At 38.9% G+C, this 25,368-nt stretch overlaps 1 protein-coding gene across 1 annotated transcript in view; it reads left to right on the top strand.

The window, feature by feature from the left end:
• LOC140233265 (junctophilin-2-like) overlaps positions 1 to 25,368 on the top strand; it is a 312,608-nt gene that overhangs the window by 148,974 nt on the left and 138,266 nt on the right. Inside the window, exon 3 of the mRNA XM_072313378.1 lies at positions 18,699 to 19,503. Coding sequence (XP_072169479.1) covers positions 18,699 to 19,503 — 805 coding nt within the window. The remainder of the gene's footprint in view (positions 1 to 18,698; positions 19,504 to 25,368) is intronic.

Genomic DNA, 25,368 nt, shown 5'->3' with positions numbered 1-25,368 from the left:
GCGTTTAATGCAAAGTTGCCTGTGATTTAATGAACTTGCGTTTGATTTCTAGAGTCGTGTTTAAACGCAGTTGAGTTTTAGTTTCGTACAATTTTCTAGTTTTGTATGATTATCAAACGCAAGTCTTTCAGCGTTGCATGTGATTTAATGGACTTGCAATTGATTTTTAGAGTTGCGTTTAAACGCAATTGACTTTCAGTTTCGTACAATATTCCAGTTTCATATGATTATCAAACGGAAGTCTTTTCAGTACCACACTTGCGTTTAAATGCAAAGTTGCGTGTGATTTGATGAACTTGCATTTGATTTTTAGAGTTGCGTTTAAATGCAGTTGAGTTTTAGTTTCGTACAATTTCCTAGTTTCCTATGATTATCAAACGCAAGTCTTTCAGTGTTGCGTGTGATTTAATGGACTTGCATTTGATTTTTAGAGTTGCGTTTAAACGCAGTTGAGTTTCAGTTCGAACAATTTTCCAGTTTCAGATTATCAAATGCATATCTTTTCAGCAACGTACTTGTGTTTAGATGCAAAGTTGCATGTGATATGATGCATCTGCGCTTTACTTTTTTTAATTGCATTTTTTAATTGCATTTAATGAAACACAAAGTTTCCAGAAACGGGCACAGGTTTCTAATCCGCTACATAATAATTAACGTTACAATATTCGGATTAACGAAAAGGCATATTTCATGTTCAGATAACAAATCTACAGGACCTAGATGTACGAATTTGCGTGTTTTAAGAATAACGATTGAATTTTGCATTGCATTTTGAGATTAACAAAATCACCCGTAACAAACATCCTGCAAGATGCGTGAACAAATGATGAGCGTGCCAAGAGGTGTGATATAAACTAATTTGACAAAATTGTATACACATATACATTACTGACTGTCATCACACAAAATATCTTTTTTGACTTAGCTTAGAAGGCAAGTGTACATCCCATGGTACAATGCATGTAATTTTAAGTGAGACAAAAAGCGAGAAAAAAAATTGTTCAATTACAATTTCCCGTTGTACCCTCATTGGACCATGGAGCTTTAGCTTTAGCTCCACATTTCGCACCATAGATTTCATCACGCTTAAATACCTGCACCAAACGATACACACAGACTCAAACACGTACGTGTAGTACTCGAGTGTAAATGAGGGTATGCCCTTTATATTCAGGCGTACAAAACAACATGTGTATGGCACGAATGGTATTGTGCTGTACACAAGCGAATAAGCGAGTAGCAATGCTGCGAATCGAAGCAGAAAACATTTTTTTTTTAATACCCCCGCCACACAATAAGTGTGAAGGGGTATATAGGAATCAGCGTGATGTTGGGTGGGCGGTCGGGCGGTCAGTCGGTCTGTTGAAAAATCTTGCATCGCTAACTCCTCCTACAGTTTTGAAGCAATCTAAATGAAACTTAGTGTAAATGATAATATTGAGGTATAGACGTGCAAGACATGTTTTTTGTGTTTGTCGGACAATGTGTTGCCATGGTAACCATAATTTTACCAAAACCTTGTGGATTGAATAACTTCCATAGTATTCAAGCAATCAGTTTCAAAATTGGTATCTATGATGATCTATAGGTGCAGTTATGCCAGACACTCTTTGTGTTTGTACTTGACAAAGCATTGCCATGGTAACCACATGTTTTCTTCGAAATCTTGTGGAGTGAACAACTTCCACAGTTTTGAAGCAATTGAAATCAAATTTGGTAGGCATTATGGCCTTGAGGGATAGATGTGGAACACATAATTTTTGTGTTTGTCGGACAAAGCATTGCCATGGTAACCATAATTTTGCCAAAACCTTGTGGATTGAATAACTTCCACATCATTCAAGCAATTAAGGTCAAATTTAGTATGTATGATGATCGGGAGGTATAGTTATGCAAGACACCAATGTGTTAAAAAAAGAAAAATGTGTTGCCATGGTAACCACTCATTTTTGTATCAAATTGAACCATTTAATCTATGAAGGTGAAATTTAGTGTGTATGATGCTCTTTAAGTGTAGTTTTGCAAAATGTCCTTTGTATTTGTATTGGACAATGCGTTGCCATGGTAACCGTATGTTTGTTTGTTTTTTAATCCTGTGGAGTGAACTTCATCCACAGTTTTCAAGCAAGTGAAACCAAATTTGGTAGGCATTATGGTCCTGAGGTATAGATGTGGAACACATAAATTTTGTGTTTGTCACACAAACCGTTGCTATGGCAACCACAATTTTACCAAAACCTTGGCAGATCGATTAACTTTTCCATCATTCAAACAATTAAAGTCAAATTTAGTATGTATCATGATCTAGAAGTGTAGTTTTGCAAGACACCAATGTGTTAATTTAAGGAAAATGTGTTGCCATGGTAACCACTCATTTTTGTATCAAAATAAACCATTCAAGCTATGTAGGTCAAATTTGGTGTGTATGATGGTCTTTAGGTGTAGTGATGCTGGGGAAAAGCATGTTTCCATTTGCTTTAAAGATAATAAAAAGTTTTGGTACCTCAAAAGTTTCCCTGAATTTCCGTGTTTCAGGTTAAAGTACCTTTCATATAACTAACACTGTGAGACTTACTCGCCCCAAAGTGCTCTCATTTCTTAGTAATCATGCAATTAACTGCGACCAGCAGCCCCATACGCATAGCGTAATGGGGCTTCGCATTGTAGCATTCAGGATCATGACAGATTTAATATCGCAGGTAAATATCAACTTAAAATCCAAAAAATTCTTCAATATGAAGACTTACCAATTAAGTTGAAGTCTTGAAAACAGGCTTCGGGCTACGTTTGGTTCTGCCAATAGTCCCTTTCTGTTCAAATTGATGACTGAATGTGACTCTGTCGAGAGGACCTTGGGAGAGCTACATACACTGATTACTACGGCCAGCGCATACGCACACATCACATGCAAACAAATTTCAAATCCATGAACGGATAAGATGTTTGTGTGCGCATGCGCTGGCCATCAATTCAGTGTAGCTCTCCCAAGGTCCTCTCGACCGAGTCACATTCGGTCATCAATTCAAACAGAAAGGGACTATTGGCAAAACCAAACGTTACCCAAAGCCTGTTTTCAATACTTCAACTTAACTGGTAAGTCTTCAAATTGAAGAAATTTTTGGATTTTAAGTTGATATTTACCCGCGATACTAAATCTGTCATGATCCTGTAAGCTACAATGCGAAGCCCCATTTAGCTATGCGTATGGGGCTGCTGGTCGCAGTTAGCTACTCAGTATGCGTATGGGGCTGTAAGTCTCACAGTGTTAGTTATATGAAAGGTACTGAAACACAAACTAAGACAAGGAAATTCAGGGAAACTTTTGCGGTAATACCAAAACTTTATATTATCTTTAAGTTTTATACTCAGTGTCAACTCTGTAATTTGTACAGTAAACTAAAATTATTCTGTTTCCAATTCGACAAATGCACAAACTTGGTATTAACGTAATTGCCCTCATGATATCACATAAAGCAACACTAGGGGTGGGGGTATTAATCACCTTTAGTGATAATTCTAGTTTTTCAGAGAATGACGGTGACAATTTGAGCGAAAAAAATTATGTCGACTTAGACGAGGGAATTAATACATATTTCAGCTCAGTTGGCACTGAAAATCGTGTCGACTTCCACGAGTTGTCAACTTATAAATGTCGCCTAAGACGAGGAAATTTTCAAGGAATAACAAAGGCAAAAATCAGGACTTTTTTATCGTGTCGACTTAAGCGAGTTGTCGACTTAGGCGAGGTTTACTGTACCACTGTTACACGGACATCATTTATCATCCTTGCTAAGACTATACTTACTTACTTTCAAAATAAAGGGAGTTGATCTCAATCACTCCTAAGAAACTTTTTACTAACAACATTGTTAATCACTTTATTCCACATTCTTCAACATTCTTCAACATGGCACAAATATTTTGACAGATATAGCATCAGTAAATGGAACATGAGACTCCTTGTGTATAGCAGTACCATGTTCTGTGTTGTTCTTTTTTCTCACCAGGCAAAGAAATTCAATTTATGATGGCAAGTAGAACTAGGTAGTGAAGAGAAATCATGCCTCAACAGAATGCAATCATTTTCTTTGGAAATACTTGACTACTTTTTCTGGCCTAACCTTCCATTTTTGGTGTTACCAGCATTACACGGACATTATGTCTCTTTAACAGAGGTATGATTAGGAGCATTATATAACTAAATGTCCATCAAGGGTCATTACATACCAAATTTCACTTTTTGCCATAGGACCAATTAATACTACTAGCAGAAAAACACCTTGCATGTCAAATTCTTTGCATGAAAATAAAAGAACTAAATATTAGAGTTGAAACGAGAATGTAAGAAATTTTTTACAAGTGATATTCAAAATCATACTAATCCTGTTCAAGATTCCACTTCAGTTTGTCTCTTGAATCATTTCCTTTTCTGTGTAAATACAAAACACAGTGTTATCTTGTAATTTTGAAATCTTTGATTACTTTAAAATGTCAATATCTCTTTCAAGACATTACTTTAAAATGTACATACCTCTGTTACATGGACATCATGTCCCTGAAATGGTGGTACAATGGTACAGAACTAACAGTCTAATAATGATATAAAAGTTATGATACATAAATTTATAATATCCTATGTACAAATATGTATGGTAAGATGCATCAAGGTGAAAAAATGAATGAATGCATGGCAAAATGTTTATTTTTGGCACAACTTGTGCAGTTTTCCCTCTAATGCTATATCCTGTCGGACGGACTCTGAGAGAAGTTGCTGATGGCAGTAAACATATATTGTAGTAAAGTTGTATGAGTTGAAGTAGTTTTTGAACATGGACAACAATATAAGAGTAGGAACAGATGGCAGCAGAACACTCTATGATTGCAGTTACACAAAATTAGCTTGTCTATGATACCACCATTTCATGGACATCATGTCGTCATAATCATGGTACAAACAACACAGAACCCACTTTCTTTGTTAAAGTAAGTTAAAAAAAAGACAGTTTGCATATTAAACAATTCATTACACAAGTAAAGGTAAATGAACACACAAACCAATGTATAGTGAGAAGGTTGTTTTGTGCCATAATTTTTTTTATTCTATGATATCTGCAGACATTTAGATTGTATGACTTTGTCCGAGCAGTAGATATGTACAACATGTTACTTTAATTCTCATTCACATAACTTTTTCTTGACCTGGTAAATGAAGGAGAGTAAGAACACATAATGTTAGAGTACTCGATGATTGGTGTTTGACAAAAATAACTTATTCAACTTATCATTTTGATTTGTATTACTGTTACATGGATATCATGTCTCTGTTAGTCATATCGAATGGTATTTCATTATTAAATTTTGATATTTGTCCAGTATCAACCACCTGATGCAAACTCAATATAAATTCTAGTGTAGAAATACATCACATCCAGGCAAGCTTCTAAAATGCATAGCAATGAACAGGTACAAGTTTGTCTTGCACATTTTGTAACTTTGAGACCTTTGATGCATTACCCAAGTGAAAATGATGTATGAAAGAATGTACTAGTTTATTTCTTCTAAACTACAAGTAAGCCACATGGCATGACAACGACAGTACATGGTGGATATGTTTCAAAATAGCTTGTTCAATTTGATTACTCTAATTTACGTCAGTTACATGGACATATGTCCTGGAAATGGTCATGTAGAATTGAATATTAATTGCAATATAATGATGTCATCCTTGAACTTATAAGTGGATAAAACATTAAATGTCAACATATCAAAAAAAAATAATAATTGTTGAGTATTTAGTGGTTAGAATGAATACATCATATTTGAAATCTATATTAACAGTGTCTGGTTGGAAATGACAAATTCAAGCATTGTCAAGTTTTCCCAAAGTTCCGTTCAAAATCACATGAGTTGTCCACATAGCTACAGTTTATTCCAAGAGGTAAAAAGTGCTGAAATTACAGCAAAACATGACAATATGGGATCCCCTTGATTTTCCACAATTCTCAACACTCCACTTGCATCAACAGTTTTGCTGTAATTTCAGCAAAACTTGGTGAGTGTATCTAGGAGGGTACTTACTTCTGGAGTACTGATATCAGCAGAACAAGTTTTGCTGTAATTACAGCAAATCTCTTGGACCGTTGCAGATGCACAGTGAACACCATGCAGGTGGAGGTCTTTCCTTGCACACCATTTTTTGTCGAGCCCACCGGAGGTGAGGGGAGACTAAGGGATCGCCTGCGGCATCTGTCCTTCCGTCGTCCGTCCATCCATCCGTCCGTCATCTGTCCGTAACGCTACAAAAACTTCAATAACTCTTTACTCTTGGCTTGAATTGCAATCAAACTTTGAGGGAAGAGGGGTCATACAAAGTTTCACATTTTACCATATATGAAGGTCACCTCAAGGTCAAAGCTCACAGGCAGGGGTCAATGAACTTTAGGGCCCAATGTTAAGTTTTTATGGTGCGTTTCTATTATGGGTCATAACTTTTGATCCATAACTCCATTTGTGACCAAACTTGGATGGTAGATGTCCCTTGGGGAGTGGATGGTCACCACAAGGTCAATGGTCACAAGCATGGGTCAACAAACTTTTAGAGCCCAATGTTAAGTTTTTATGGCGCGTTTCTATTATGGGTCATAACTTTTGATCCATAACTCCGTTTGTGACTAAACTTAGATGGTAGATGTCCCTTGGGGAGTGGATGGTCACCACAAGATCAATGGTCACAAGCATGGGTCAACTAACTTTTAGAGCCCAATGTTAAGTTCTTATGGCACATTTCTATTATGGGTCATAATTTTTGATCCATAGGTCCGTTTGTGACCAAACTTGGATGGTAGATGTCCCTTGGGAAGTGGATGGTCACCACAAGGTCTAAGGTCACAGGCAGGGGTCAACAAACTTTAAGGGCCCAATGTAAGTTTTTGTGCACGTTTCTTTTTTGCCATAAATTTTTACCCGTTTATATCTCTTTTCATCTGTTATATCCCCTTCGCGTACAATTTCTTGTATGCGAATGGGCAAGACACATTATGGCACTTGCCTTGTTTTTGTTTTTGTGGTCATTTTCACAAATTTATGTGGTCCTTTTATGTGTTGAAAACAACTGTATAATTTGGAAAAGAGTTGTGAATGTATAAAAGGAGACTTAAAGGAAACCAAAACCCAAAGAGAAATGCGGTGATGCGCGGCGATGTGCGGTGACACCTCAAATTTTTCCTCAGTAGAAACAGATCGGATAGTGGCCGATGCGCAGTGATGCAAGGTGCTCCGTCGTCCACCTTTTCAGGTGGTCGATGCGCGGTGATGCGAGGGACGATTTTCAGTAGAAACACACATTGACCACCTCAAAAGGTGGACGACAGAGCACCTCGCATCACCGCACATCAGCCACTACCCGATCTGTTTCTACTGAGGAAAAATTTGAGGTGTCACCGCGCATCGCCATGCATCACCTCGAATTTCCATCGCTCAGTAGAAACATGCTCCTTTTGAGGTGGTCGATGCGCAGTGCGAGGGACAATTTTCAGTAAAAACACACCGGGTAGCGAAATTCGCAGTGCACCGGAAGTCTCAAATTAATGGGAGCTTTCGCCCCGTGCTTATCAATTGGTTCATTGTACACTCTGACACCTGTGTTTACACAGCGACCGTAATTTCGCATGCATCATGCCTTGTACCAACTCCTACTAAATACAGTATATGAGGTGGTGCATGTGAATTGTGTGCATTCATCGTTTATGTGTTTGCATGCCCAACAGAAGTACATTGTCATCTGAGTCATTTCTGAATCTCACAGTTCATATTCCATAAGTACACATCATTGATAAGTAGATTCGTCAAGGGAGTTTTTCACCTATGTCCCTCAGACTGAGCTACACAGAGGTTTGAGACATTAGAATTGTCTTCAATCATCTAAAGAAAAAATGACCTACAAGTGGATTGTCCTTGAAAGAAGTAACAATGAAAGTGACTATAGTGCTCCTTTCGGTGCAGCATGTACAGACTTTGAATGCAATGAGATAGACAGGATGACATCCAAAGACAACTGTGTTATTTTCTACATTGATGATTTGTTAAAGCAGCATAGACCTGGAAATACAGGTCTATTATAGTACAGTCAACTCCGTGTAAGTCGACTGTGCATATGTCAAATAATCGGCTATGTCGATGAAAATAAAAAGTCCCAAGTTACGTCCATAGCCTGTAAAAGTCGATTTTTCTTAGTCAATTTGTTGCCTAAGTCGAAATTTTGATAACAATTGGGGGGAAAATAGTTAAATTACCAAGTGCTGTGTAAGTCGACGCTACACTGCAAAGTGTAATAAATCCCTGTCAAAGAGCACCACGTAGATTCTTTGTTTACACAAGACTCCAGACTTGCCGGTGCGCCCCAGTTTTTATCTCCTCTCCTACCTTCTCTCTTCTCGTCCCCCCTCTCTCTTCTCCCACACTCGCCAGCGCACCCTATCAGTTCTCCTCTCCTTAAACGCCTGAAAGTGGCATGGTTTATGTATATTTTGCATCTTTCTTTTGGTTAATTCTTGAAAAAAAAAATCATGACTTTGCATGGAATGTTAAAAGAAAGCATATAGAAATCTGGTTGAATGAACCAGGGCATAATCACTGTGCCCGCATCTATACGGCAACCTTTACTTTCCACTCGCCAGCTTGCTCACTTGCGTTCGCTTGAAGCTCCCCTTTGATATGGCTACCAAGAGAAAACTGAATCCGAAATCATACGAGAAATATGAAGTCATAAAGTTTGTTGGAAAAAAAAAATTGACTATGAAGAGGAAAGATGTTGCGTTAATGTTCAACACGAAACCAAACACACTTTCAGACATCTTGGGAGTCTTTGAAGTCTCCCATTATTGTTCATATGCATGGTAGCCTCTTAACATACTTTCGAAATAAAACAGAAAGTGTATATGGAGCACCCGCCTGGGGAGGGGGGCCTGTCTGAATAGACAAGGGAAGATACTGTAAGACACTGTGTCAAGCTTGGATGTGTGGTACAACGGAGTGATTTTATTCTTTATCTCTCAACAACTAATAATGCAGAGTGGAAAATGTATATTTACAAATGAATATTTTACATAACAAACAATATAGAACGTACTGATGAATGTCTCATCATAACTTGTAACTCTTCATGATACGAATTGTATCGATTATACCATAACTGATAACAGTAATAATATAACTACTCCTTATAACCCAAAACACTTCATACGTATAGAACACTATTAAACATATCTAACGCTCCTTCTATGTATCAGTCTATCATTCCTTGAAATAAGATTTTCGTACTTCATGAAACTAATTCACACGAAAGTTATTCTTAACTCTCAGATTACCTTCGTAATCCTTTTGCATTTAAAACAACCATAACAAACTTATAATATCAAATTCACAAAATAAAGTCTGTAACATCTTAACTAATCAGCCATTATATTCATGCCTTCAAAATAACATTGTTATCTTGCATGTGTAAAACTGATGTCTAACATATACTATTTTGCCATAACTAATTTGTCATGAAATAATATACGATAACATACTGTAAAACATGATATATTCACAGCATGAATTTTTCATGAATTGGAGCCGACAGCCTTTTTTGCGGCATGAAATTTTCGCGAACTGCCACTGGCATTTAAGCAACTAGGTGGCAAGTTTCTCTGCAGTGCGTTTAGATTTCGCCTTTTTTGTAATCGGAGCAGCTTGATTTAGAACTGGCCTTCACCACACGTTGCACAGTAGCCGACTGTAACTGCACACTTTCCTTTGCAGCCTGTTGAAGCACGTACGCGATCCTTACCGTGCGTACTAGGCTGACCGGTTATCCCCGCTTGCAATTGCCCGGCATGCCAGGGCTGGTGCTGGGATTATGCGTTACCCAGGGTAGCGTTACAGCAGTATGAGACTGCACAGATTTCTCCACAGGCTTCCTCTCAATCGGAACCTTTTTCCTACTATTTCCCGGCCCCGCAGGGCTTTTGGACAATTCACCTTTTTCCATTCCACAACGAATTTTGGAAACAGCTCTGACCACGAAAAGCGAATAACATGACTCTAATTTGATTAAAACTGATCTGTTATGTTGCGCTCTCGTGAAAACCGTTTCAACATTGCACCATGTTGGAACGAACTGACTGCGCCTGCGCGAACGGGATCTCACATTAGATTGAACGTTTATGAAATAAAATGTAGCATTGCATGTATAATGCACACTTACATGTAGCTAGCTACAGCAAAGTGTTCTTAGAGATATGATACGTGTAATGCTGTATGTAGGCGATCTTGCAATGTCAACCTCGCGAAATTGAAAACATACACTTGTATTACAAACTAGCAATTTATTTTTTGCTTCAGTGTAGTACAGTTCAACCTCGATTATCCGGCCATGTCGGGACCAGCGCTCATCCAGATAAGTGAATTGGCCAGATATGGGAGACACAATGTTAATGTATATAGCTGCCGTCCAAGCTGCCGTCCCAGTGCACTGGCAGTTAGGCAGGTAGCGTACCCCGCAACGGTGGTGTAATCTATGCTAGCCTGCACAAAATTGTAGTCCCTTCTTCACAGAAAAGAAATATATCTGTATGTGATAATCATACATGTTTTACCTCATTGGATATTGAGAAACCTATCATCTTAACATCTTATGAAATTAGTGAAATAGATCCATGAAAGTCACTGTTTTTTCTCAATTTTTGGATGAAAAAAAAAAAGTCCTTCACTGCGTGAACGCGTCCGGATAATAGAGATTTCCGGATAAAAGGAGGCCGGATAATCGAGGTCGAACTGTATTTGAATATCAGATTTGTGTGATAAGGATTTCGGAATTCACACATGTCAGGAAATATTCAAAGTGTAAACTACAAGCTGAGATAAATGCGATAGTAAAAACTCTTTGCCAACAAACTCACCATGCACAACTGTAGATGATCCCATAGTCCCACTTATTGATGTTCGACGTCATATTGCAGAATGTGTTTTTCAGAGACAGAAGTCTGCAAGAACGTGTTTAATTTTTGTGCAAGGAAATTATGCATATAGCAAGGTATCCCAGCCATTTTAATCCATAAGTAGTATTCTGTAAAACTTTATTCTTCAATGTATTTGACACATGTAGTCGTATTTTAGCATAATTTTCAAGACTTACCGTTGTCGCTTGCTGCACTGTACAGACTATGCACTTGCTATTTGCAGGGATTTATTTTGGCTAATTTTAGACTATCCTCATCCACAATGATTGAAATCTGAATAATCAAAGAGAATCATATGCAAATGGCAATCAAACACAAGTCTCTATACCTTTAGCAACGGAACGCAGGGATTCATAAATGCAATTTGTGGGTGCTGCTTGCATTTGATGTGAAGTTGTGTTTAATCGCAAGTCAAGTGTCTGGTAAACTCAAGGAGCAAAGTTTTCAGTTTTCGTGTGAAGCATACAGCATATTATGCATACAAATAAGTCATGATTTCAGTGTATTACATATCAGCTGCTGTGATAGATAGACTGTAACACCAGCCAGAAGTAATTCACATATAAAGCAGTGTGTGTACTAGTAACTAACCCACTGAAAAGAACCTGGATAAATAAAAAACAAACAAACAACCCAGCATATATACAGGACAAGGACAATTAAGTTCTCAGTGACACCAGGTTATACACTATAGAGTGACTTCGGTGGTGCCTTGGGGTCAGAGGTGGTTGGAGAGAAAGTAAATTGAGTGGAGCTCAGATGGCTACAGTTATACCCTTGTAAGATTTGAATTGGATTAAACAAGAACAAAATAGACACCATTACCATGATTATGACCCCTGAAGTGTGATCCGGTGAGGCAAGGGCAATCAATTTACTTGAGAGGTATGGGTCATTTCATGGAATGGCAAATTGCAGATACACCTGAAGGGCATCACTTCCTTGCATAATGTAATTCTTGAGGACATGCAACCATCACTGATGCATGATTTTTTTTTCTCAATGTTTTTCATTGCATAAAAAGTCAAACACTTTCAAAGTACAGACTCAGGAATTACCTCTTGGTGAAAGCTGTCTGAACAGTATGTGTACCATTCTGTCAAAATGAGTCATATGGTCTCATAGGAGTTTCATTAGAGGGGTCAAAATGGAGGGAAAGCACTTTCAGGGTCATATTATTTTCATGATAGGTTCAATTTTCTTGGTGCTTTATCTGCTAGTAAGGAAAATTTCAGAATGAAAAAAACAACAACAACAACAACAACAACGAGCCAGTAAAAGAAAACTATATGTTCAAGTAATACAGTCTAAGGTATAACAATCAAACTACCACATAAATATTTTCAAACGACATCCCTCTTGAAAAGTGAAATCAGAAGTTAAACACTTCCAGAAGTAAAACAATGACTATATATAACACTAATCATACAGTACCTTAGCATCAATGTTAGTTATTTTTTGTACTTAATGGAAACCCAAACCCAAAGAGAAATGTGGATTGAGTGAAAGCAGCAATATAGTAGAACATAACAGTGAAAGTTTGAGGAGAATCAGAAAATCGATGCAAAAGTTGTGAATTTTTTAAGTTTTGGTGTTGGAACTGCTGGATGAGGAGACATGTATGGACAACAATATAAGAAAATATAAATGGAATTCCACAAAAATTAATTTTTCATGAAAATTACACATTCCATCAACTTGATACTGACATATGTTAAGGGTAGCAATCATTCCCCCTCCTTCTGAAAGCGGTTTCTCAAAATTTTGTGGAATTTTCTTTGTTTTCTTTATATCATTGTCCACGCATACGTCATAACATCTAGTAGTCTCCTCATCCAACGGTTCAGCACAAAAACTTTAACAATTCATAACTCTTGCATCGATTGTCCGATTTTCCTCAAACTTTTCACAGATGTGTTCTACTAGTGGTGCTGCTTTCGCTCAATCCACATTGCTCTTTGGGTTTGGGTTCCCTTTAATATTATGCACTACATATCCACTGTGGAAATGGATGATGTGTTAGCAGCTCTGAGCATTCATGAGGTTCATACTAATGTTGCTAGCATGAGGAAAATTGCTTGCACCAGAAGCTTGAGGCAGAAACTGAGTCGGAGCTCTAGGCTGAATGTTGATGACATCTTTAAGTGGATACGTGTACAATGTATGTGTCAGGGATATGAATACACAATCAAACTGACTGTCCATCAGAGCTTCTCCATCTCAGCATTTGCCAAGCCTGAGGTGAATGGGTGATCAAGCTTGGTATTCTCAACAGTGTCATTAGCGTGCAGTTTTGCAGACACGGGGTTTTGATATCTACTTTCTGCTGCTCGCTTGCGTGAGGGTAATTTTTTAGTAATGTCTCTGATCGGTGCCCAGAAACGTTTGTATTATGATGCAAGGCCCAGTTGGGATGAGCCAAAGTGGAGATGCATGTAGCTCTGAGGCTATGATATGTGTACTTCTTTACTGCAGCTAGCATCTTCACATTTCTACTTAATCATAGATTTAAGTGTATTCATTCCAAGAGGAGCTTTGTCCAAACCACACATCATCAACATCACTGACTGAGTGTAACTTTTGGCCTCTGTCACATGTACTTGTCACATTTGTGGCCCGAAATGTGAAAATAATAGCACCATCAACACATGATTTACCAGTTCAACATCGGCACGTATTTATTTGCCGGTATCCATATTATTCCAACCCTTGAGCGCCTGCTTACATCACGCACATGCGATCTGACCTCGGGTCAGGTTAATACGTCACACTCATCTGCATATACATGTATCTCATGCATATTAATTACCATGACAGTACTCACACTGTAGATGCAACTGTTCAAGATACTACTGTAAACACAGAAATTTTTTTGGTACATTATTTTTCCATATTTCATGCTACTTCTGGCTAGTGCAAAATCTATTAATTGTGAAAGTATCTTCACAATTTTCTTTGCACATTTAGAGTGGGTTAATGATGGTGCAGCGGGAATTCAAGAACCTGTGAATATGTTTTTGAGCCACTCAGTGCGAAAAATCAGTCACTTAAAAAATTTTGATGTTTACAGTATAAGTTTTTGTATGGCAACTTTAACTTCCAGTGACAAGATACATATGACAGCCCTGATTTTTCTCCATCATTATCAGGATGAGTTTTGGTGCTCATGTCCTTCAATGTCAAAAATTCCTTTTCACCTTGTTCATGGAGAAAGAAATTTCCAGGTTTCATATTCCTTATGTTCCTCATATCATGTTTGCAAAGTATGCAATCTATAAATCATTACTTTGTAGATCTCTTGACTTTGAAAAATCAAAGCTGTGAGATATCAATATGCACATGTATTCATTGTTGTAATACATTGTACTACATTTTGTATCTGTGAATATGTATCGATTACAAACATGTGTTACAGTGGTCACACATTAATCAGGAGCCACTTTAGCGGGAATCCCACTTAAGTGCAACAAAAATATGAGAAAAATGTGTTCATACAATCGCAATCAGTGTTGTGGTAATGTGCGTGACAACCTGTTAAACAGCGTGTGGAAGTTAGCATACTTATAGTGGCCACTTTCTCTGCATTAATAGGCTCGTAGGCATCGTGAGTTGATTTGTACTTTGAACTCTACAAAGGGTTATTTTGGGGATCAAATGAATGAAGATTTGTGCCAATGATGCATTTGCCAAAATTATGAGACTGCTGTGTCTTTTCTTATTGCTGTTTTGTGTTTGCGTGTTGTAGCACGAGGGTACATGTTCTTGTTGCTGTATCAGCAGGTTTGATAACTGTGCATGGTTAGTGGAATTCCCACATACTGGGCTTCATGTTGTATGGTTTGCTCGGGCCAATACCAGCCACCACTTAAATGGGAGAAAAACTTGTCTCCCAACCACTCCTGATTAAGTGGTGAGCACTGTCTGGAAATGAGATTTCATTTTACTTGAATTAAATTGATATTCATCCTTGTGTTTTTTACTGAGTTTTGGGTCTGAATCTCAAGACTAAGAGTTTTTCTCTTTCTTGTCCTTGCTGTCTAATACCCCTTTCCCGCTGCCCGTCTCGGTGAACCACCGAGAGGTTCCCCGGTGAATTCACCGGGGAACCTCTCGGTGAAAGTTTCAGTGCCGTTGTTTCACACTGCTCTTGGTGAAACTTTCCCCTAGACGGGTTTTCTGCTCGCAACGTGGGTGATCTTATGTACTTGAGTTTGTTGTGCATCTGCAATTTGTTTTTTTCGATCCCATGTTCAGCAAGTTGAGGGACACGTACGCGGTGCCAGCGTCAGCCGACATCCCGCTCAGTTCTTCGTTCACTGCTGCCTCGCTACGTAACTGAAGTAAGAGTCTCTCTTCGTCTTTGGTCCACGCTCCAGCCGTTTGCAAAATTCCCTCAAATTTCAACAGTTCAAAACGTCAACGGATTTCTCCTGCACACTGTAAACCCAGCACTTGACGAGAAAAGCACAAAATACGAAAAAATCAAGCAAGAGGCGGACTGTATCACTATCAGACTTTACTGGAAGAGTTAAGAGCTAGACACTAGAGGAAGACGAAGAAGGAGGAAGCATCAAAGCGATCAAGTACATTGTAAACCTATATCAGCTTTGTATACACGGCGTGCTAATTAAACAATACAATGCACAGCACGATGGAAAACAATGCTGTCGCACTGTGAATGCCACATTGCACACGAAGCGACATTTACTATGTAGTGTCGTGTGTATGTTTACAAACACAAATTACTAGTACCCTGTACGTGTGGATTTTGGAGGTCGAGTGCGCACTAGCTAGCCGAAAACGTGTGCATGACCAGAAACAACACATGACCTTTTACATAATCTGCATATTTTCCCCGGTGTTTCACCGAGACAACCTTTCATGCTGGGCGCTCTCGGTGAACCACCGGGTGATTTCCCGTTGAACTATCGGTGTTTACCCAGGACGCTTCTCGGGTAAAAATTGTCCAAAATTTCATCGGTGTTTCACCTAGGCTTCCCCTAGGTTTCAACCGAGTGACCTTTCACACTGCGGGGTTCCCCGGGTGCCCCCAGGTGCCCCTGGGGAATATTTTCATCAGCGGGAAAGGGGTATAAGAGCATGTTTCTACTGGAAACACATTGCATCACCTCATATCACCTCGCATCACCGCAAATCCTTGTGACAGTCCCTTCCATCACCTCTTATTTTACGACTACTGGAACTGTTCTGAGGATAAAGACGCGGTAATATGGGGAGATATATGTTAGAGAATTTACTATGACAGGAAGTCACATATTGTAGATGGGGTGGCAGGTCGCACGGTATGGGAAGGTAAACGATGATCAAGATAGTACAAACTATAGATTGGGGCATGAATGTGTACTAGTATGTTAGCTTTTGTACTGCTCTCATTGCCCCTGCATGTCAGGAGTCAAGTCTGATCTGCTGCTTTGAGAAGGAGAAAGTGGCCAAATATTTCGGAGATGCAACATCTTAGAAGAAGCATGTAGGTTATACATAACGGCATTCTGCTTTGTTTTGCTATCCAAAACTGAAATGCCCTTCACTACTTCTGTCATCTGTTGCCACTTGAAATTCAAAAACAGCTCCAGATCCAATGTCCAGTTGATATTCCTGATATGATTTATAAAAACAAGTGTATATCTGTTCAGGAAACATTACACCCCAACATGGGTAGGATACTACAACACGCAAGATGCGCCAGCACTGTGAACACAAAGCATTTCTGTGACCATATGAATACCCCGGGCAAAATCTCCCGATAATTCAAGACTTCCAAGGTAGCACATGAACCCTCTTTCTGTTCCGCAGCCCTCTGTGCCTTGCGTGCCCGTAACTTAACTCTTTAAGTTTAATTTATGAAGTTTCAAGGCACCACTGTATTTCCATTACAGCCTGTGGGGGTCTGTGCTATTCTGCATTATAAAGACACAGGTAAGAGTTTATCAAGAGGCAGATTAGGAGGATCAGTAATGATCATCTTATCTGTAAGGGATAAACTCTTACCTGTGAGAACAAACCCTCCCTCCTTTCCCCTTGTAGGTGTGGGCCTATAATGAATGGTGTGGGCCTATAATGAAATACCTAACAATTACTCACCGAATGGCTAACAGGACAACAGAGCTGAGGGCACCACCAGCAGGAATGGTAGACGACCGTATCAGTAGTGTAGAATGCACCAGGGCACCAGAAGAGGTGATCAGTGTCCGTGTAATGGGTATTGCACTTCCCGAAATAATATGAAAGAATATGGACTAACTCCGAATGCACTTAGGGTGTCCGAAGACGACAGTGTCCCATAGAAATATGTACAAATATCCAGCGGCAGCGTGGAGTATCCTCCGGGTGCCGCGGCTAGCACAAGCGAGGGTAGAGTCCACCGCTGGGGCGCTGGATAGAAGAACTGCATGGTCCCTGGTAGAGTCTGCACACCACGAATAGTACGCTAGCAGGACCGAAGCAGCGATGTGATGGGGCGCAGGTAAATCGCGTTGAATGCAGAGATGTAACGAAGCGGCGATCGCGTTGAATGTAGCGATGTAAAAATCCCCAGGTTGGAGTGTAGAGCCTGAAGAAAGGGCGAATCGCGGTATAAAATGGAGCGAATGTCGCGAAGTATAAAATCCGGGAAGGTGTAATATTCCGTATCGAGTATAATCCGTAAGTAAGGGTGATATGCGAGCGTGACTTCGACGATTAGGTCGTGCTCTCTGGATGAAAGCTAATCGTGAAGTGAGGAAGCGTGGAAAATGAAACAGCGTGGTCGGAGAAAATGTGTCACGGACAGGAGCTTTGAGAGTGGTAATTGGCTGATGAAGATGCGTAGCTCACCACTAATTGGTAGCTTGTTTCTGTGACAGCAAAACAAGGGGTGTGTTTATGAAAATCCGACTACTGTTGGAATGTGAAATACGCGTATCTTGGCAGGATGACAAAAGCGAAGAATGTAGTGCGCACCTGTCATGTGTCGGCGCACAAAGAAAGCTCGCGTGGATGTTGACAAAATACTGGGGCCGCCAGACAGTGTAATTTACAACAGCTAGAATGCCAGACAATATGATACATAGATATAGAAAACCGCTACACCCTTTTGCTTGGACTTTGGTAGATACGTGTAAAAGGAAGAGGAAGCATGTAGACTTGTCAGGCAGCTTTATTGGGCAGTAGTGAGTGGGGTTTGGGTTGATGTAGGACATGTCAGTGGGGCCTTCTTTGCTTTCTCATTCTTTATTTTGCGAGACTGAAGGCTGTGACATGCTTTGCTTGTCAACTCTTCAGATTCACAACTGTGAAAATCATGTTATCTACATCAGTAAAAAAAATAAATAAAAAATAAAAAATCCATCCGCTTTCCAGACATTATGATTACCCTGTGAAAAAAATGTAAATAATGTCACCCCTGAGGTGAAATACCTCCATACACTATGATTACCCTGTGAAAAAAATGTAAATGTCACCCCTGAGGTGAAATACCTGCACATGTGTATGTATTATATGAAATTGAAGAAATTGCAACAACATGTTTTGCAAAGTATTTCTGGTGCTACGTGGAGCGAGGTGTAGTAAAGTAAAGTATTTGTTATACTAAATGCTCAGTAACACTGCACTCTGATTTAACCAAGCACATGCCATGAAAGGATGACTTTTCTTTCTTCTTTGAATAACAATATTTTTGTGGTATCTCTGTGGTTTCAGGAATTTACCAGGGTCAGTGGACAGGTGGCATGCGTCATGGGTATGGAATCCGTAACAGTGTTCCGTATGGCATGGCTTCAATCGTCAGGCCTTCCTTGCGAACGTCTCTCACATCACTACGGAGTGAGCATGAAAATGGCTCCATTGCAAGCACCTCACCTGAAAACTTTGGCCAACGGGGTGGCTTCGCACTGGATGTCTCAGATGACTGCACGTCAGATTTAGAGAGCACAAAGAGCACCACTATGCGGCGGAATGAAGGCCGGCGCCAAAGTCGGACTCTTATGGGCGGGTTTCGCAGCAAGCGGCGGAAAGATAGAAGTGGGACAGGGTCAGGGTCAGGGGACAATGCTAGTGTGGCCTCCCTGAGGCACAACCTTAAGCACCAGGACTCACTCAAGAGCAATGAAAGTACTATGAGCACAAGCTCTGTGCAATCCTCATGCTTTGAAAGTGAGATGGGCCACATGCAGGAAGAGGAAGCATCACATGATGTCACTGAAGTCTACATGGGTGAGTGGAAACAGGATAAGCGGGCAGGCTATGGGACGAGCCAGCGGTCCGATGGCTATCAGTATGCAGGCGAGTGGCACAACAACAAGCGACATGGCTATGGTTGTTTAACATACCCTAATGGCCACAAAGAGGAGGGAAAGTGGAAACAGAACATGCTGGTTGCATCAGGAAAGAAGAAACTGTTTGTAATTGGCTCCAAAAAGATCAGCGACAGAGTGGAGAGAGCAGTCGAACTCGCAGGACAGGCAGCAAACATAGCCAGGCAGAAGGCTGATCTAGCGATATCAAGGTTAGGAAGAGCTTTATACATAAAGCAGTATATTTTGTAGTCCTTCACCAAAACTAAACCATGACAAAACAAAACAAAAGTCTTACCTGAAAAATTTCTTCTATTCATCCTCTAATTCAGTTTGTCAATCAAGTTGTACAATTTTATAAAGGCATGCTTGTTGATCATGGAATGATATGTTTGAATGAGCCATCAGATCATTAATAACTTTGTGGACTTTAATGATTAGGTTTATTCTTTTAGAACTTATTCCAAGTAACTTTAAGTTGTAGTGTTGGATTATTATGCTTCCGCAACAAAGTGTCACCAGAGGCATTGTGTTTTCTGGTTGTCCGTCCGTAATCAATTTTGTGGACAGCATTACTTAAAGAACATTTGAGGTATCCTAATAAAACTTGCCATATGTATGTACCAGTATTAGTGGATGAAATTGTGCGTATCAACTTTTGGGTGCATATGCTCATGGTCAAAGGTGAAGGTCAAATTCTCAAAATTTCACTATTTCTCCCTTATCTACAATATATGCCGTGCCTTAACCCGTTGAGGACAAGTCTGGAGTATTCTCAGGCAGGTGTCTAGTATGTGAAATGTATGTTATAGCAAAATTAGCCCGTCCTCAGTGGGTTAAGGTATTTTCTTGAAACCTAGTGTATACACGTATACCTGATAAAGATCCTTGAGGAAAAGTTTTGAGCCATGGGGTCAAAGGTCAAGTGATAATGCTAGAATTTCACTTTTTTCTCCATATCTCAGAAATTGCTCAGGGTATCTTTATGGCAATTACTACATATATAGTGGTCTCCGCTTAATCGGTGTAGTGTCTGGCAAAGCATCTCTTACCAAATTAAGCAGAGTACCTGATTAACCGGAAAGCATGTTGATAAATTCACATACTAATCACACACCTCTCTGCATCAGGCATACAGCACGGTGTGTCACTAATGGCCACAGCTTATCTAAAGTTACACAACACCGTAGTTAGTATCTGCAACATAATTTTGCAATGCAGCCAAATGCTGCAACAAATTCTGCTGCATCCCCGTGTGTTTCATGGCGACCACAAATTTGTTTTCAATTAATGGCCTGAACAAATGTTAGTGTCTCAGTGGAGTTAGTTTATTCTTTGTTTTTCTTGAGAGCTAGCCATAGCTCATAGGCACATGTATAGTGATTAGTGTGTCTGTGTGTGTGTGTGTGTGGTTCTGGTGCAGTTCATACACGTCATAATGCATCTATTCGTACCAGTGGTATGGCAAATCTATCGTACACTGCACATTTAACATGTTAAAACATCAACCAATGCTCTCTATCAGCTTTCAGCACCTTACGCCCTACAGTTTCTTCAAAATTTATATTGACACGATTTCTAAAAGGCTTTCTGTGGAAAACTATGGAAATAGATTAGGTTAATCTGGAAAATTCCTACCCATTTATCCAAAATACTTACCTGATTATCCAATAAATATAACATGCATCGGGAACTGCTTTCAGTTTGTAAGTTGATGAAGTGGAGTACCCAATTGAGCGGAGAGTACTGTATATGTACTGCCTGTCTGTGATCTTCTTGGGAATTTTTCGGTGATATGATCAAAGGTAAAGGTCAATGGTCAAGATCAAATTCTCAAAATATCACTATTTCCTCCACATCCATGCAATGCCTGTATGTATTTTCTTGAAACTTAGTGTATACATGTATTACCAGATAAAGATTCTCTGGGAAAGTTTTGGGCCTGCAGTCAAAGGTCAAAAGTCGAGTGAAAATATAATGCTAAAATTTCACACATTTATTCTCCTATCTCGGAAATTGCTCAAGGTATTATGACATTTAGCACATATGCATGCTCTACCGGACGATGATTTTCATGGGAATTTTGGGTTATGAGGTCAAAGGTCAAGGTCAAAGATCAGGTTAAAAATGCTAAAATTCCACTTTTCATTTCAGTATGTTTCAGGTATTTGTTGATGAGGATATCCTAATTATATGCCTTTTATGCCTCCGCCGCGAAGTGTCGCTGGAGGCATTATATTTTGTGGTTGTCCATCCATCTATCCGCCCTTCTGTTGGCATATATCCATTATCAATTTTGTGGACAGCGTAACTAAAAAACATTTTGAGGTATCCTGATGAAACTTGGCATATATACTCAGTCAGTCGGCAAGCCCAAAAAAACCGTCTAGAAAATCCAAGTCCTCGCACGCGTGACCTCGAGTTGACCCCGCAGGTCATGGGAGAGCGCGATTGCGAAGTCGTTTTGAAATGCTCATATCTTGGTCACTGAATTACGTTTTCACATGATTTTTCTTTTATTTGGTAGGTAAAGGTTAAAACTTGGATGCAATCTTGTTGATTTTTCCAAGAAGGACATGAAAGATTATAAATTTGGTGGCTAACTAATTGCCGATATTCCGGAAATAATGGGTACAGATATTCTTCTAAAATTCTCCTAAAAGTCTCCTTTTTCATCGTAGGGCACCAACAAAAGTTATATCATGTAAAAGAAAATTTATTCAGCTTTAAGATGATACCTAAAAGTGTAATGTGATGATTTCTAGATGGGTCAGCAGCCAGCTGAAATCATAGAAATGTCATTCCTCTTTTTTCTCGGCACGAAATCACGAAGTACTGTACTGTCCCACATATAGAAATTGACGTGTGTCCTCGATGCCTTTGTACGTGTGTGTTACTGTATGAGCGACCCCAGCGTAGATACTCGTGGTCAGTTACGAGCGTCTAGCTGTGATATACTGTACTTGTGTCTGTCATTAGACATTACGTACTAATAGTCTACAGCCTCTTGCTGGGCCTCCCTCTCTCTCTCTCTCTCTCTCTCCCTCTCTTTTTTCGATTATAAATATGTCTTGTTCTTGTAATTCATTATAATACAATGTACCGGTATGTTTATTTTGTTTGCTTTTGTCCACCCTTCTGATTTCGTCGACTGGAAGTGTCTGATTCTCAGTTTCATTCTGCCATCAATCATTCACATCACTCTCTCTCAATTCAAAGCATCCTAAGCATCCACTCAAATATATTATAACCACTAGTTATACCGTTCACTCCGTTAAAGTGAAGACAGTTACATTATATCGAAATTCTGCTTACAACATTATCCACTTTTTTTTTATATGATTGGTTATAACAACATTTTGATATAACAAAAGAGAGCTGTTGACCCCAAGGACTTCACTACAATGGGAGACCATTGTGCCTTTTCTCTCTATTACTATAGGCCTACCTAACTAGGCAAAGAAATTTACATACATTATTGCACACGCCATTCTCATCAATTAGTAAAATACCTTTTTTTTTCATTAATAACAACAGAGAAAGGAGCACAGTCCACAAGTTGTTTTTCCTTTATAAATGTATATACATCTCCATATACAAAGTGTATGTATTTATTACATGTAAGTGTTGAAAGAACTACATTGTACGTGTAGTTGAGTTTCAAGGTATCCACCAATCTTCATGACAATGTATCACACACATGACAAAAAAAAATAATAATAATACCAAAATTAAGAGCTGCATAAGCAGTCTACAGTTTTATCTACAGTACTTTTTAAGCGGTATAGTCAAGTGCAGTTTTAGATTATTTTTTTTTTTATTTATAACTCATTTATTTAATCATCCATTTTATTTATTGTTTTTTAATTTATTTTTTGGTGGTGGTATTGGTCTCAGTCTCCAGCCAAGTCACATGTAAGAGACCTACGAAAGGTACAACTGTCAGCGGTCTTGTGAGTACATGTAAGAACATGAGTAGGATCAGTCTGTCTTGACTACAACAGTGATGTACAGTGTACATTTCAAAAAAAAATAATTCTTCTGGTGAAGCTCAGTAAAAAGACAAAAGCAAATGAATGTACCAGGTAGTTTGAACAACTGCAGAGCTACATTGTATTGAGCAGATCTGTACAAATAATTTGCCAGCAAATTTTGACACTGGCAATAAACAAACTATACTGATACCGATGTTGCACAAACATTAAAGAGCTGTAAATATTGCTTGAAATGTAATTGCATGTTTTCTAAGTGAATAAAATCAAGCTAGAATACCACAAATGTTTTTGAGGCAATACTCTGTAAATTACATGCCATCCTCACTTCTGGTAAGGTTTCACTCAAATGATACAGAGATAACTTCATTAATAGTTCAAACTGCATGAATGTTTGAGGGTGTAGAAATGCCCTTGAGTACTCTGAAGGCAGGTACATATACATCATCTATGTGTATCTACTAGTACTCACATCGCCAAGGTTTCACACACATGAATAGAGGGTGACATAAAACTGGCAGCTGCTAGAGCAATTTGAAGGTGTACATGTATACATATGAAGTGTACTTACTGAAAACCAAATGAAACATATACAAAAAAATATAAACTTCATCAACAGTCCAAACAGCAGAGAATGTTTTGAAGGTGTACATATGCCCTTAAATACTTTGAAGGCAAGTACAATGTATCTATTGGTCACACTGCCAATGTTTCAAACACATGAACTGGCAGCTGCATCAACAATTCAGAAGTGTACATACTACATATGAAGTATACTTTCTGGAAACAAAACATATAAAATTTGAAGTAACTTTAAAACATCAATATTACTAGAAATCAAAGCAGACAGATTAGAATTGGCCCGATAGCATCTTGCAAAACATCTATGTGAAGAAATCTTTCATTCCCAACTTTAGCATTGACTGTATATAATCTTATCTGAAATGTCCAAAGGCAAACTAATCATCCCAACATCTCTGTCAACTGAATACACATGTATTAGTACATGTACACAAGCAGTGTCATACACATTTAAAATATCTGTGTGTCACTCTCTCCATGGTTATGACTGAGTGAATGATACAAATGTGTATTCGACCCCCTTACCCAGGCCCTTACCAGTAACAACACTCGACTGCCCTGGGGTGGAGTATAGGCCAACATGAAACCCCCCAGGTGTTATAAAAATCTGCTCATCTTACCTTTCACAAGGTCCACAATTTTTCTTCATAGGTACTGTATCTAATAAGAGCATGCCCATTCATGCGAACATGTTAAAAATTTTGGTCGATTTGGGGGAATTACATGTAATGTATCATCATCTATCTAACTGCTGTGTCAGAATCTTCACCTTCCTTATCCCTTCTTGACCGTTCAATTCCTTTTGGTGACATACCTTATGTATCTACCTGATCGAACAGAATTCTTACATCTTTGAAACCTCTTCTGAAATGGGTCACAACCGAAATATTAGCAATAAAACATGCATACTCACTAAACCTCTGATAATGCTTCAGTGGTGATGTAAAAATTAAATTCATACCTTCAGCAGCAAGACATGCCCACTGTTGAGTAATGGCTGTACGTCCAGATACTATACTTCTTACTGTACAATGTACTTGCTTCCATAACATTTATCAAGAATATCATGAAGGATAATATTTAGTTTAATCAGAGCTGTCAACATTTGAAGTTTCATCCCTCATATTTCTGCCATCTGTACAGACTCCAAAGTAATTTATATGCAAATGATTTAACAATAGATTCTTGCATATTTCAATACATTGATTATCTGTAATGGTCGAACTTCACATTTACCACAACAACCGTGCTTTTCAAAGGATATAAATGTACATCGTCTTTTACGGTAAAGATGAATGAAGTTGATATAACATAATATGTTGTATCACCTTCATTCTTCCTCTTGTATCATATCACATATTTAGCACCTTTCTGAGGTAGGTTATCATGATCACATACTGCTCTAGGTTTTTTCAATGAAATGAAAAAGTTTACAGGTGTACTAATCAGTTGTTTCTATTCTTGTGAGGAAGCCATTCAGCACTTGCAAAACAGCAGTGCTCT

The sequence above is a fragment of the Diadema setosum genome, chromosome 9 (genome assembly GCF_964275005.1).
Source record: "Diadema setosum chromosome 9, eeDiaSeto1, whole genome shotgun sequence".
Lineage (NCBI taxonomy): Eukaryota > Metazoa > Echinodermata > Echinoidea > Diadematoida > Diadematidae > Diadema > Diadema setosum.
The sequence above is the reverse complement of the archived record's forward strand: the minus strand, read 5'-3'. Positions and strand labels throughout refer to the sequence as shown.